At 44.4% G+C, this 15,380-nt stretch overlaps 1 protein-coding gene across 1 annotated transcript in view; it reads left to right on the top strand.

Annotated features, from left to right (window-relative positions):
• Arhgef28 (Rho guanine nucleotide exchange factor 28) overlaps positions 1 to 15,380 on the top strand; it is a 328,408-nt gene that overhangs the window by 155,255 nt on the left and 157,773 nt on the right. Inside the window, exons 8-9 of the mRNA XM_036206820.1 lie at positions 12,022 to 12,074; positions 12,578 to 12,638. Coding sequence (XP_036062713.1) covers positions 12,022 to 12,074; positions 12,578 to 12,638 — 114 coding nt within the window. The remainder of the gene's footprint in view (positions 1 to 12,021; positions 12,075 to 12,577; positions 12,639 to 15,380) is intronic.

The raw sequence follows: 15,380 nt of genomic DNA, 5'->3' as shown, positions 1-15,380 counted from the left end.
TGGGCAAGTTGGGGCTAGAGGAATGCTATCGTAGGTGAGGTTGGGACAGATGAATGTTGTAGGGAGTCAGATGGGTGTTGGGAGGAAGGACAGTTCTGCGTCTGGGGCGTGTTTCTGGGCTAGAAGGTAGGACTGTGACACATAATGTACTCGGTTTTAGACAGGTTGAGTTTGATAGGTCTATGGGATAATCAAGTAAACAGGACAGCAGGCACCAAACCAAAAGAATTTGGCAAGAAACCCAAGTCCACCAGGTCCACATAACTAACAGGCAAATGTTGTAGCCCTAGACTGCATTAAAGGAATGTCAGACGCTGTTTGTACCTTCCAGTAGAGGGCAGTGTTTGTCTAAAGTGAAGGTAGGTCTCTTCCTTCAGATGCCTACACAAGACTCCACTGGAAGAATACGCTTCCTGCAGATAAAAGTGTCCCCCTTTATTTCTTCTTAATGCTGAACTGACCGTCTCTTTGAGGTGCATCAGAGATTGGATAGGTTGCTCACCCCTCTTCCTGCTGTGGTAGCAAGTTGGGGTGGAGACGCTGTCATAAAGACCTGTAATGATTTAGCCTGGAAATTAACTTTGCTGTCTTTGTGAGTGTGATAAGTGATTTTATTATTATTCTTGTGAGCCGATTATGGGTTTATAATTTCATGATTGCAGTTGGACTTGGAGAATAATGGCGAGTTATTCTGAACAAATTAAATGGCCCTGTCTAGTCACAGTTCTATTGTTATGAAGAGACACCATGACCAAGGCAACTCTTTTATAAAAGCAAGTATTTGATTGGGGACTTGCCTCCAATTCCAGAAGTTTAGTCCATTACAGTGTGGAGCATGGTAGCACCGTTGGCAGCACCCATGGTGCTTGAGCAGTAGCTAGGAGCTACCTGCTGGTCTGTAGGCGGGGTGTGTCACACACACATCACACACACACACACACAGAGTGAGAGAGAGAGAGAGAGAGAGAGAGAGAGAGAGAGAGAGAGAGAGAGAGAGAGAGAGATTGATTGAGATTGAGATTGAGCCTGGCATGGGTTTTGACACCTCAAAGCCCACTCCTCATCCCCAGTGACACCCCTCTTCCAGCAAGGCCACACCTCCTAATCCTTCTAATCCTTTCAAAGAGTTCCACTCCCTGGTGACTAAGCATTCAAATACGTGCGCCTATGGGGGCCGTGCTCATTCAAACCACCACAGACAAAGTCATTTGAGAAGAAATAGGCTTCATTTCCCCTTTTGCCTTCTGGACTTTCTTTTGTTTTATTTCCCCAGTTCCCTGAGAATGGGTCTCATGTAGACCAGGCTGGGCTTAAATTTGTTATGTAGCCAAGGATGACTTTAAATTTGTTATCCTCCTGCCTCCACCTCCCAAGCTCTGAGAGATTACAGGTGTGCACCATGTGTCTACTTTACACTCTAGGGTTTTCCGAGGAGCAATGCACTTAACTAGAAGATGTTCTGAAAAGTAAGGATTCTTTCAGCAAGTCCATGGAAAATGCTTTCTCTGAAATCCAACTTAGAGACCCATAATGCATTTGATATGTCACAGGTTCTAGTTAGTCAAGAATTAGGAACTTGGGTAGCCTCATTCAGCTCAGCTGATCAATGAAAGATCCTTAGGAGGTGGTCTGAGGAGGGAACTCTGGAGAATGATGCCATTCCACATCTTCCCTGACCCTTCCTCACGCCTCTTTTTCCACCACCTCGTATCTCTGAGCATCCGTTCTCAGTATCTATCAGCGCAGTGACATTCTCTGCAAATGTCTAGGGAGGTGTGTATGAAACCACTCAGGGTTGTCTTGTGCATGTGAGGCCATCTGCACCTCCCAATTCCCTGCCAGAATTCCCTTTATATTTTGGTGCTTTTGAGACCCAGGCCTTCCTGTCTATGAGACCACTTGGCCTCTCTACCCCTTGAGTGCTGAGATTAAATTTGTGAGCCACCACACCTGGTTTCCACAGTCCCTGCCTGCTTAGAGCTTATAGGCCATAGCCAAGTTGAGAACTAGGTACCACTGTTCAAATCCAAGTTCTTTATCATTTTTTGGTATTTATTTTTATTGCCATATATTAATCACACAAATGAGTGGATTTGATTATGGTCCACGTAAACAATATAGTTTGATCATACTCATGTATGAAAGTTTTTTGTTGTTGTTGTTGATGGGATAAACTATCTGTGTGGTATGCTGTCCCAACTTCTGTGTCATTGGTCTCTGACTAATAATACAATAGCATCTCCCCATAGTATTGCCCACCATAGTTTCACTAACAAGGAAACAGGAAATGGGGATTGGAACATGAGTTCCAACAGGGCAAAACTGTTTCCTTTGGGGCTGTGCAGGCTCAGCTCTTCTCCTGTGTGGACCTGATGAGAAATGCAAGAACCCAACACAAGACACAGCCTAGGAGGCAGCTGGAGTCCTGTGGGTTCTCTCCTCACATGGTCGGTAACTGTCTTGTGCCAACTGTGTACCGAGCACTGTTGGAGGCCTGGAGATTCAGCAGGAACCAAAAGCAAGCAATGAGACCCCTGCTGTCAACTCTTAGTAATTTCCTCCAGCATTTTCAAGGACTTGCTGTATGCCAGGCCCTGTCTTGGGCACTGAGTCTGTGGGTGTGAACCTCAGGAAGCTGTGGGCACCCACGGAGCATGCTCACTAGTGGTCATGGAGAAAGGTCATTTCTGAGAGTTAAGAACTGACATTGCTTCATGAAGAGTAGCTCAGAAGAGATTTTTCGTAAGTAGCACATCTCATCTAGGCCACCAGAAGTCGGTCGGTTATCTGCTACTTCACCCATTGCGTCCCGTATCCCAACCACTCCCGGACAGGAGAATCTATTCACTGCATGTTCACACTGCTGGTCTAGAATTTTCTCCCGTGTTCATGCGATGGAAAAAGTGTAACATCAGGATCATTGCCTGGAAATGCTAATCTCAGGCTTCTGTCACTGGGAAATTTGTGGCCACGCATGCTCAGACTCGTCTTGATGACACATGCTGCCAGGCAGCAAGCAGACAGCTCAGAACTCAGCTCTGCCATGAACTGTACGGGGGTGGGTGGGGACACACACACACACACACACACACACACACACACACACACACACGGACTCGTTCAGTATCTTGTGTAGTGGTGGCCTAGTGCGTGATGCCTGGTTCTAAGTGGAAGTTAAGTAGCTCCAGCCTGAACTGAAGTACGGGTAGAAGTAAAAGTATACATTATGTGACTGGGAGTGAGCGGAGTCTATGCTTGAATTGTTCATGATGTTTATGGAGGAACGCCTGGCTGGTTTTTGAGTAGATTTGAGTATTTCCTGTGAGACAGTGTTGGGAGAGTAAGAGGGCCCTTAGCCACACACGGTTTCCTTTCTAAGATGTTTTATTTTAAATACTGCAACTCAGGACTTTTTAGAGTATTTGCATATGGTACAAGTGTGTCGTCAAGATGTGAGGACTTTACCCTGGGGCAGCTGAGAACTGAGGTGTTGAGGATTGAGGCTATCATTGAGGAAGATCCAACCACCTTCTCCTCTAGTTTGGAGTATCTAAGGCCTGATCAGAATCATTCCCTAAGAAGTAGGAGGAACCAGACAGTGGTGGTGGTGAGGCACACTTTTAATCCTAGCATTAAAGAGGCAGAGGCAGGCAGATCTTTGTGAGGTGAAGGCCAGCCTGGTCTACAGAGAAAGTTCCAGGACAGTCAGGGCTACACAAACAAATCCTGTCTCAAAAAGAAGGAGGAAGAGGAGGAGGAAGAAGAGGAAGAGGAGGGGGAGGAAGAGGAGGAGGAAGAAGAAGAGGAGGAGGAAGAGGAGGAGGAGGAAGAGGAGAAGAAGGAAGGAGGAGGAGGAGACAATGGTGACGCCTACAATGTTGACAACGGAATTTGGGCATTTTCAGTGATTTAAAATGGAAGGCACAGATAGACGAATAGTGTGTGCTCTCAGCCATCAGAGGGAGTCACGAGAGTTGACATCATAGGAGAAAGTAGAAAAATGGTTACTAGAGACTGAGAAGGTGGGAGATTGGGGAGGGCGAGGAGGTATTATGGGGAATTTGTATGACAGATGCCAACATACTGTCATGTAAAAGGAACGTATTGTTCATAGCAGGACAGGGTGATTGTAGTTTATAACACCTTAGATAGTTTAAGAACTAGAAAAGAGGAATTTGTAGGCTCTGAAATCAAAGACATGGTAGAAATGCAAGTTCCTCTGATACATTGTGTATATGTAAATACATATAAGCCCGTGTCAATTAAAATAATATTTTTGGGGGGTGTTTCAAGACAGGATTTCTCTGTGTAGCTTTGCGCCTTTCCTGGATCTTGCTTGGTAGACCAGGCTGGCCTCGAACTCACAAAGATCCAACTGCCTCTGCCTCCCGAGTGCTGGGATTAAAGGCGTGTGCCACCACTGCCCGGCATAGAATAATTTTTGTTAGTTCTTTGTGAGTTTCATATAACTTGTTCTGATCATATTCACTCCACCTCCCCAACTCTTCTCAGATTCAGTGCCCTCATTCCCTACCCTTCTAACTTTGTGTCCTATTTTTTTTAACCCTTCAAGACTAATTTTGTGCTGCCCACTTATTCTTGGATTTGTGGTCTTCCATTGGAATATGGTCAAAAACTGACCAGGGGCCATAGTCTTAGAAAGCACTGTCTCTCGCTCTCCCAGCACTAGTGATTGCCATTAGCTCCACAGCTGTTGTGTGCCCATATCCCTTCCACACTGGGACTTTGTCTGGTATAGGTTTGCACAAGTCTTGTGTATTCTGTCCCAGCCACTGTGAGTTCATATGTACAGCTGTCTTGCTGTGGGTGGTGGTACAAACTGGTACAGCCAATATGGAAACAAGTATGAAGTTTCCTCAAAAAAAAGAATTTAAAAAAATTACAGAGAGATTGTAGTTAACATTCCCCTAAGCCAGAAGAAGCCAGAAGGTGGTTCGCAGTTACTTTTTTCACTCTATTGGGATGTACATCCTCCTCCAAATTTTCTTTAGAGTTGAGTTTGCCAGTCTTGTTTCTCCTAAATGGAAACTACTTTCATTAATAAAGGCCCAAGGATAAAGACAGGCTGCCAAGCTGAGAGCTGGCCCATCTTGGACACTGTTAGAACAATACTAGCTTTTCCCCATACATAAATGAAAAGTCTACTCCCCTTCCACTATATCACAGAACTGAAGGATGATGGTTTGAGCTAGAAGTTTTACAGATCATCTGGTTGAAGCACCTTAGGAGGCCCACAGGCCACAGGCTCCCCATAGTTCACCTCCAGGCAATAAATATGTTTGGCTCTTAACTTAGATTCTTTCTTCCAGATGGGTCAAATTAGCAGGCTTGGGACAAGTGTAAAATTCTTCTAAGGATGAATAGATTTGGATAACTTATCCTAAACATGCAGCCAAAGAATCCCTTTTCTTGAAGTAGACTCTAAGTAAAGTCATGGGACATAAAAGCAATCCTAAAGTCTCTGTGTTTATCTCTGTAAAAGGTGACTTACTTCATTTTATTTAAGCAGTTGACATGGTTAGGAAAATTATGCCCTAATTTCACTTTAAGATCTAATGACTTTCTTAGAGCTTCTGCTTATTGATGATTGCAAGCACATTTTGAGGCTGAGGTTGTCTCCCTCTCCAGCCATGATTGAAATTTTCACCCTTGAGAGCCTAGAGATAGAATGTGCATAAATGTAAAAGTTCATAAGAGACAGATTAAACAAAATCATCACATGACATATACTCAAGAGGAAAGAGCACATGTGTCTGCATCTGCACACAGACTTGTACAATATTTCATATGATAACTAAGTTTAAAAGAAAAAGAAAAAGTATCATTTCCACTCCACTTGAATGTCCATGGCAGCATAGTTTTTACCAGGTAAGTTGTTCTGAAGATCAGAATATCAAATGTTTTAAAAATGATTCCTAATGTTTCCCTAAATATTTTCAGAATACCAGCCAAATTTGTAGCTTAACTCAAAAGTACTGTGTGTGTGTGTGTGTGTGTGTGTGTGTGTGTGTGTGTGATGACATTCACTAGCATTCAAAAATTTTTCTTCATGCGGTGGCTTTTAAAGTTGGGCTGAAGATATAAAGTTGGCCTGGTGGATATAGCTTGTGCTTTCCAAGTGTGGGGACCAGAGTCCCAATTCCCAGAACCCAAGTTAAAAGCAGGGCCAGTGTGGAGGCTTGTCTGTAACCCAGCACTTGAGAGGTAGAGACAGGGGCTCTGGAGCTCCTTGGGGGGCAGTCTGGCTAGCAAGAGGAGCCTGATGGCCAGCTCTGGGTTCAGTGAGAAACCTACCTGATGGCCAGCTCTGAGTTCAGTGAGAAACCTACCTGATGGCCAGCTTTGGGTTCAGTGAGAGATCTTGATTCAGTAAACAAAGTGGCCAGTGATAGAAGAAGGATACCCATTGTCAGACTCTGGCATACACATACCCATGCACATGCACAAATGTTCCTCTACATATATGAACATATACATACATACACCACACATACACATTTATATGCTAAAGTAAAAATAAACAATTAAAAAAATCATGGACTGTGTTTTTAGTTGAATTTTTTTATGCAAGATGTGTTTAAGTCCAGAACTCTTCCTTAAATGCTTGATTTCCCCTCCTCCAATGTTTGATACTTTTAAAATACAGGTAGGGGCTGCATTGATGTCTGCTAGTTTAAATTCTTTTCTATTTCACATGTAGCCTTTTTGTGTGGCGATTCTGTTTTACTTCACTCAAGCATAGAAAATTTAGAGCATTTCTACTAATAATAATTCTGTAGTTGAGTTTTTTCCCCATTTAATAAAACTGGAATTACAGGTTGTTGTGAACTGCTTGACATGGGTCTTGGGAACCGAACTCTGGTACTCTGGAAGATCAGCAAGTATTGTTTATCACTGAACCATTTTTCCACCCCCTCCAAAAAAAGATTTTAATTATTAAAAAATAAAGAAGTCCTGATATAGGACTTGAAGACATGGTACTGTGTTTATAAAGCCAATTACAAAAGACCCCATGATTCCACTTGTATAAAATACCTTAGGTAGGCACACCACTGAGAGAAATTAAGGTAATGGTTGCCCAGGCTGGGCCGTGGGAAGGTCAGAGGGCAGTTGAAGAACTAGGGGGAGTGATTGCTCATGGCTGTGGGGCTTCATGTTGGCATGAGGAAAATGTTCTAAAATTGATGGTGGGTAATGGTTTGCATACTTTAGACCATACTAAAGCCAACTAAATTGTGTGTGTGCCTTAAACAAATGGGTAGTGTGGTGTGTGCACTGAACCCCAGCAAGGTGAGATAAGCATAATCTACATTAAAATCTGTTGTATTCTCCTTTGATGGTGAGCATGTTGATGTTTAAGAAAACCTGAAAAAATAAATAATGACTGTTGTGGCTCAGAAAAAAAAAGTATTAAGAGTAATTTAGATAGAAGCATTTCACAAAGATGTCTTTTTTGTTCTGAATAATTCCAAATATAAAAATAGGATGAATCTGAGCCAACACAGGGGAAGCACCTGAGGGCCAGTTTCCGTCTCTGCATTGGTATCTCTGCTCTATAGGGATGATCTGAGATTGTGGGACTGCCTGTAATGTTTGGGCTTTTGGAGGAAAAGACTCACTGGGACTTTTGTGGATAATTGCCTCATTGTTTCCTCCACGTCATACTATGCTGGGCCAGCAACATGAGCGCTTCATTAATATTCCCACTTGGGCAAAAGGGAGGAATTCCACAGAAGTTCGAGCATCGGAATAGTTTGTGAATTGAGAGTGTCTCCTTCGCCATGTCAGCTCTCCGGCACTGAGAGCTGCACATTCATGTTGGGGTGAGACAGTAAGCAGGAGAAGGAAGTGAATAAGTCACCAGTGAAACCTTGGTGCGTGAGGAGAGAGGTGGCAGAGCTACACGTGTGGGAAGAGACAGGGGACAGAGTCCTGGTCTGTCCAGTCAGCCTGGCAGCCAGAACTTTAGTAATGAAATAGTGCAAGTATTCCAGTTAGCAGTTCGATAAAGCAAGCAACTTTCCCTCTCTCTCCCCATCCAGAGCTCTCCTGACACCCACCCGAGCTCATCAGATGGACGTCTTTTGGGTACCAAATGTAGGTGGGTGGGGAAGTTGTTAATTCTCCACCTTGTGTGTAACAGGCAGGGGATACAATTGTTGGTACCCAAACCAAATTGGTCCCAGCCCAAAGTCTGTTTCCAGAATGCATTCACTGCCCATGAGGAGCAAAGGACTCATTCAAAGACTATTTGGTTTTGTTTTTTGAGACAGGGTATCATATTATGTAGCTCAGGCTGTCATGGTCTACATGGCACCTTGCCTCAGCCTCCCCAGTGCTGGGATTACAGGTATGTGACACATTCCCAAGAGGACATTGAATTATGTGTGAATTAGTGTGTTGCTAGAGGGGCTGTAGGGTGAGGATCAGCATCATTAGGGTGCTGTTTTACTTGTTAGGGAGGCAGAGCACATGGATATCAGTACCAGCTTGGCAGCTATGTGCAGACATCTCTGCCGGTCTCCATTAGGTGTGGCCGGTCGACAGTTGAGTGGGATAGTAGAAGGCATCACTTGTGGGTGGCCCAGCTCTGGTGAGAGCTTTTCTTCTGCTCTTCCTTTTCTGGAGGAAGGGTCCTTATGTCTAGCCACAGGGCTGTCGAGAGAGCTCTGGCTTACTTTTTGTTGCATAAGTCTAGACTCTGGCTCCATTTTGCAGGAAGAGGTAATAAAGCTTGTCCACGGAGGTGAGCTTTTCTCCAGGCAAATCTTAATGAGACATTGATACTAATCTTACAGCTACTTATCTCTGGGGTAAAAATCCCTGTTTGTTGGTGCTGTGTCATTAGTGAACATAAGTACTAGAGATTATCTCTCGTCTTATTATAGTTTGGCAATATTTAAAAAAAAAAAAACACGTTTATCGAGTTTGGCAAGTGTGATTTAGAGAGGTAATCCTTCCTTGTGGGCGGACCTTGAAGACAGCATTAACAGGCCCTTAAAGCAGAATAGCTAGAGTTACTGATACTATTATCAACCAAAGGTTGCTATAGCAACGAGTGGTTTGATTGCACTGTGCAATTGGTGGGACCCTGGGCTAGTGTAAAAGGAGCCCACTCATTTAGCAGAAATGCCCCCGGAGCAATTTAATTAAAGCCCAGTAGAATGAACACCTTATTCTCTGTGCAACTCTGAGATGTCGTTCTGGTTTTAGTGCTTCTAAATTAATGAAAGATGAGTTGTGCATCTGAATCCCCACATTTTCACAACATTTAAAAAGTAATTTTAGGGTGGTAATTTTTTTTATGTATTTGAAAGTTATTTTTAAAGTTGAAGGTAATTGTAATGGAAATCTGTCATTTTGTTATGGAGTATATATAGCAGATTTTAAAAATATTTGAAATTTTATTTGTCTTTGATGATTTTTTTACCAAGTAGACATTATATGTTGAGTGACCCCCCATGCCTCTTGCCCCTCTTTTCTCACCCTTCCTCCCATCCTGTTAGTCTACTTTGCCTAGGTTTTCCTTCTTTCATTTACATATATACATGAGTTTATGCATTTATATAAGATCTAGGAACCACAAATGAAGAAATAGATACTATTTGTCTTTCTGAGACTGGCTTCTTTCGCTTAATATGATTACCTCCAGTATGTCCACTTTTTAAACAGCAGTTATTTTAAAAGTTAATAATAATAATAATAATAATAATAATAATAATAAAAGATCACAGGAGACTGTAAGGGAAAATGTAGGAATGGAAATGTGCCAAGATCATGGTCATTTGGGGGTGGGGCTGAGAGAGAAAGCTGACTGAACCCTTTGATATTACAAATGGATAACAGGCCATATCCTGTTTCCAGCATGCTCTTTAGAATAAATGCCTGCGTGTATGGGATGCTTTAAGAAAACAGTAGTCTGGAGCGGCATTAAGGGCATAGCCTGTAGCCAGCAGGATGGAATTGCATGATCTCCTTCCTGTCTAGTGCAGATAGATAGCCTCCATTCTGGTTACTCTCTTTGGCACATTGCAGCGATCTTCTCTACTTGGAGTTTTATCATGTAGGCATGAGTTTCCAGAGGGATTCCTCAGAGACTCCTATGTGACAAACACCATGGCAGGCGATTCGCACCAGTTCTGTGCAGCTGTGAAGAGGACTGGAAAATTTGCTTTAACTGTTGGCTTTGGCACTGAAAGGGTACACTCTCTAGGGCAAACCCGGCCTATTTTCTCTTGTTATCTTGGTCCTTGTGCAAATGTTACTCTTCTGCCACCCGGAGGCCAGTTTGTGAAGTGCATGTAAAAGCTGCCATTGCACTAACTGTATAAACCACCAGGCGGGGCATCAGTACAACCTTGTCTCTATTCTCTGTTGACACAACCACACAAATTGAGGTTATTATGTTTTCATTTTTATCATGAAACCCAGTAAGCATTATGAGTCCACGATCAATACACAGTTGTCCAGTGTCAGTGTGCAATTGCTTGCGTGGTATAAGAGAAACCCAGTTGTTCTTTAAAAATATCATTTATTTTTCCTTAGGTGTATTTATGTGTGTTGTGTCTGGGTATTCACACATGTATGTGTGGATGCCATAGAGGCCAGAAAAGGGTGTCAGATCCCCTGGAGCTGAAGTTGCCAGTAGTTGTGGGTGGTAGGAACCGAACTTGGGTCCTCTGTGAGAGCGGCAAGTACTTCTGGCATGTGAGCCATCCTTCCAGCACAGATTCAGTTATTCCTAAGCATTTAAAAAAAAAAAAAAAAAAAAAAAAACATGTGACAAGTGGAGCCGTGGCTGTTCTGTTCTTGCCCATCATTTCCTATCCCATCTTTGCAACCTGTCACCTTTATTGTCTGTTGGTCACAGAGAGCTGTATAAATACGGCCTTGGACGTGTCCTGCACAGAACATAGAGCTTGAGTAAATGCACTTGGAGGTTTGAAATTAGCAGGAGAGACAAAGGGAAGGGAATGTCCAGTTTATGAACTTTGTGGGAGAGACCGCATCAAAAAGGTCCTCGGGGGCTGGGAAGCTGAGATTCCAGAAAAGACCCCCAGGCCCAGCAGGGTCGTATATTCCTTTAAATTCAGGTGAAAAGTTTTCAGCTGTTTGCCCCTGCTGGGGATGTCAGCACTTACTTCCCCTGGGGCTAAACCTGCACCCCATGGCTATTTTGACTGTCTTTGCACTTGTTTCCGGGAAACTGAGTATTTGGGAAGAGAACCAATCGGTCAAGGAACAAAGAAAAACACCGCCTTGCCTGGGCTTTCCTATTCATCACAGAACATCCTGAACATTGTTTCCAGGAACAGCTTTGCGGTGAAGGGGACATCTGGGGCATCTGGGGCATCTAGGGCCAGTCGCTGCTTAGCAGGCCCTGCCAGCTGAGGTCGGGTGCTGAGGGCTGTGTGGCGTGCTCCGCCTCAGTGCTGTAGCAGGGACAGCTGGGTCTCTTTGAGAATGAACTAGCCATTTTGCTTTCTCCCATTGCCATCTGTGGAATCCAGGGAAAGAGGCGAGTGGGGTTTGCTCAGGTGGGTACCAATTGCATCCTCAGTATCCATGCTATTTTGTAGAAGCTTCAGAGATGAGCATCCTTCCTTTGCAGTTAAGGTCACTGATTTATTTAAAAGCCCCCCCCCTCCCCCATGCCCCACAGCCTCAGGATTTCCAGTGAGAGCTCCCTGCCTTGTTTACATCTTAGTAAATACAAATAATACCAGTCTTTCTCTCTCTCTCTCTCTCTCTCTCTCTCTCTCTCTCTCTCTCTCTCTCTGTGTGTGTGTGTGTGTGTGTGTGGGGAGGGGGGGATGTGGTGGGGTGCCCGGTGATCAAATACTTCATTCTCTGGTAGGGTTGATTGTTTAGTCTAAAAACCTAGCTAATACCTTGTTTATAACTTGTCATCTACTTTCTTTGTTTCTTTCTTCCTTTTTTTTTTTTTTTTTAAACTAAAGCTCTATCTAGCAGTTCTGATGAGAGTTATTCCTTTTGCAGAGATTAAGAATTTGGAGTTTGGCAGCTCTCTGCCTGAGGAGGATGATGGAAAGGTAAGGAAGGATGGTTGCCTGGCCTCACTGCCTTCCTGGTGTGTTGAAGTAGACAGGACAATTGAGCCAGTGTTCATAAAAATCCACACGTAGGCAGCAATGTGCCCCAAATCCAGTTCCTTGGATGAGGATCACAATGGGATACACTCTCATGACTCAACCTCGCTGTCTTTCCGAGTTGTCTCTGTTGTATACACAAGGTAGTTGACAGCATGCATCCTCCAGAACATACTTACCGGAAGCTTCTCATCCATGGATGTTTGCTGATATTGCTTTACCCCTGGATAACTTGCAGGTGTGTTCTAGCAGGACACACATCCTTCCTTTATTTTTAGCCCTCAATGCTAATTATAAACACAGATGAATTTCCTGTTTGTGTGTTGTGATGTGAGTGATGTGGTTTTGTTGATGTTTTCCAAGAGCGTCATTCTAGCTCATGAAAAGTAAACATTAATGTAGGAAAGATGGAATTTAATGAACCGTCTCACGTGTGTCTTTTTCAGCGTGTCAAAAGCCAGGTGGATGGACTGAATGACCACGAAGACCAGGACCACCTGGATTTGGGTATGTTCCGTAATACTACAGTCTCTGCAGCTAGCGGGGTACCATGGGCCAGATATGTGGTGAACAAAAAGAAAATACATTTTAGTATGAAATATTCTTCCTTGAGAAGCTTGCTTGCTTCTTTCAGCCTACCTAGGTCAATTTTCTTTCATTTTCTCTTTTCAATTTTCATGTTTCAATTTTCTTTCATGTTACAACTTCCATTTACAATCTAAAACACACAGACGAACTTAAAACGTTTCCTGAGGAGTTTCATGCTGCCGAATTCTGGCATGGTAGTTGTCATGGTTACCTCATAATCTCAATGTAGAGGGCACTGGGGGCTTCATTTCAGGGAGTACAGGAATAGACATGGGTATATTCTGTCTGTTTCACAGTGCTGCTCAGTATGTTCCTACAGAGATGAGCCTTTGTGGTCTACCCCCAACTCCCAGGCCTCAGGAGAAGACCAGATGCTGTGGTGGAGGTGGGGGCCTTAATTGGGAGAGGGGATACAAGTGATTCTTTCCATGGACCTCATCTATTCCCAGATGTTCTATCCTCAGTTCCCTGGGCTCCTCCCCAGCTCTCTCCTCCAGGTATTTGTATTTCTTCAAGGGTAGTTTGGATCACAGACATATCCCTGGAATTATTTAGAGGTAAAGGGAGGAGAATGAAGTTGTCGGGGGAGGCGGAGGTGGACCAGGCTGCCAGTAGATGCCTAGTGCCTGGGATGTGCATGAGCCCTCTTCAGGTGCAGTGCAGAGGGGACACCTGGCACACCTGGGGAACACTTGAGAGCATTGCCATTTTGGAAGTGGTCCTAGGTGAGGAGGTTGCAGCTGGGGCTAAGGAAGAGTTGCCCAGGCTAATGAGAGTTGAGACTGCATTGGGCAGCAGAGGTGGTTGACTTTCAGAGGCATCATGAGGGCTTCCTGGAGGTTCTGGCTGTGTTTGGCATCGTGGTAGACACGTGTCAGAGCTGTTACAACAGTTGGGAAATCCCGTAGCCTAGAGGAGGCCAGGAGGAAGTGCCCACAGTGTCGGTTGAGCATGCTGCTCTGGGCTTGGCTCTTAGCCAGCAGTGGTTTGCTGGATGTCCCTGCCCGAGGTGCTGCTGAACTTGGAACTTAGTTGTGCACTGGGCAGTGTGCACACATCTGTGAGAATAGTAATTTACTTCCAGAGCCCAGAACAGAGGAAGAGGAAGGAGAAAAAAAAAAAAGCAAACATCATGGAATGGATGACTGTTGAGGGCCACAGAGCTGGGAGCATGGATGTTATTCATGCATACAGGATGTCTCATCCACGGTTTGCATCACACTCCTGGGAATGTCAGCTTTGAAGAATGTTTACTCAGACAAATCCTGGAGGAGGGCTTGGCTGTCAAAAGTATTAAATAGTGGGATTATTTTTAATTTGGGGCTCTAAAAATTCTCCTGTCTCCCACTGGTGTACTTGTTGGGCGAGATTTTTTGCTTTGTAAACTGCCATGGCCCCCCACCCCACCCCCAAGCTGAGTGCTTGGTCAGTGATGTCATTGCGTCTGGAGAGGAACATTAGGAAGGCAGAGAGAAGGAGTGGGGGGAAACCAAGTAAAATTTACATCCAGCCATCTATGAAAAGAGCCATGGTCATGCCTTTCTGACTCTCTAGTATTTGCTTTATTGTTTATTTAAACTTTTGAATTAAGGTGGTGGTGGGGGCAGCCTCCTAATGCTATTGAAAGAAATAAGAAGAGACTTAAAAAGAACCACTGAGAAGAAGGCAGCAAACAGTGAGCAAAGGGCAGAGGCAGGAATGGGAAACTGTGCCCCCCAGCGTCCACTTCAACACCAGTCTTCTGAGTGTGCTGGGAGTCGGTCAGGACTCCTAGGAACCACTGATACAATACGTGGGATAGGCGTGTTAAGTCTGCTGTACTGTATTATTTGAAGTTGTGTGACACAGATGTCATGTCGACTTGGCCACTGTATCGGCGTTGTCCTGGTAGACCTTTCTGTGTGATGGTTGTCTGGGACTGTGCTACCCAGAACCATCGGCAGCAGCCACTTATGTCTGTTGAGGATCGGATGTGTGAGCAGTGTGTCTGAGGAGGTGCAGGCGGCTACAGGAAGTTCCTCACGACCCCCCTGAGAGCCTCAGGATCACATTGGCTGTTAGTTTATACACTAGCACTGGCTCTAACTGTAGGAATTAATGGGTGTGAAATAGCTGGTAAGCTCATCCAGACCAGCGCACCAGAGCTACCAGGGTGAGTAGTTGACATCAATGTTGAGAAGATGACGTGGATGTTAAGTCCAGGAACAGTGGCGTTGTTCTTTGTGGATGCTATAGCAAACATGTCCAGCCTTGTCATATATCACACAATTGAGTATGAAAAGAAACCATGGAAAAGTTTCTGTGTTTTAAGTAAGCTTGTGATTTTATGTTGGGCTGTGTTCATGGCCTCAGACTGCTGTCTCGAGAAACTGCAGGATTAGGGTTTTACTCAAAGAGAGAATCATCAGTCGAATCTGATTCTGTGACCATGACAAGAAGATAGAGGGGTTCCTTCACATTAGACAGCTGGGGGAAGGAGGCAGGGCAAAGCCTTTGGAGGCCATGGAAGAAAAGGGGCTAGATGCAATGCCATGCTCGGTGCTGGAGGGGAGCTGGAAGAATGGACCCATTGGGCTGAGTCCACAGGACTAAGTGAGACGAAGAAATGGGCTTGAACCTTTAAGCAGAGCTGGGGTCAAGACTGGGCAGCAGCGCTGTGGC

The sequence above is a fragment of the Onychomys torridus genome, chromosome 15 (assembly GCF_903995425.1).
Source record: "Onychomys torridus chromosome 15, mOncTor1.1, whole genome shotgun sequence".
Taxonomy (NCBI): domain Eukaryota; kingdom Metazoa; phylum Chordata; class Mammalia; order Rodentia; family Cricetidae; genus Onychomys; species Onychomys torridus.
Note: the sequence above shows the minus strand (reverse complement) of the source record. Positions and strands in the feature narration are given on the sequence as shown.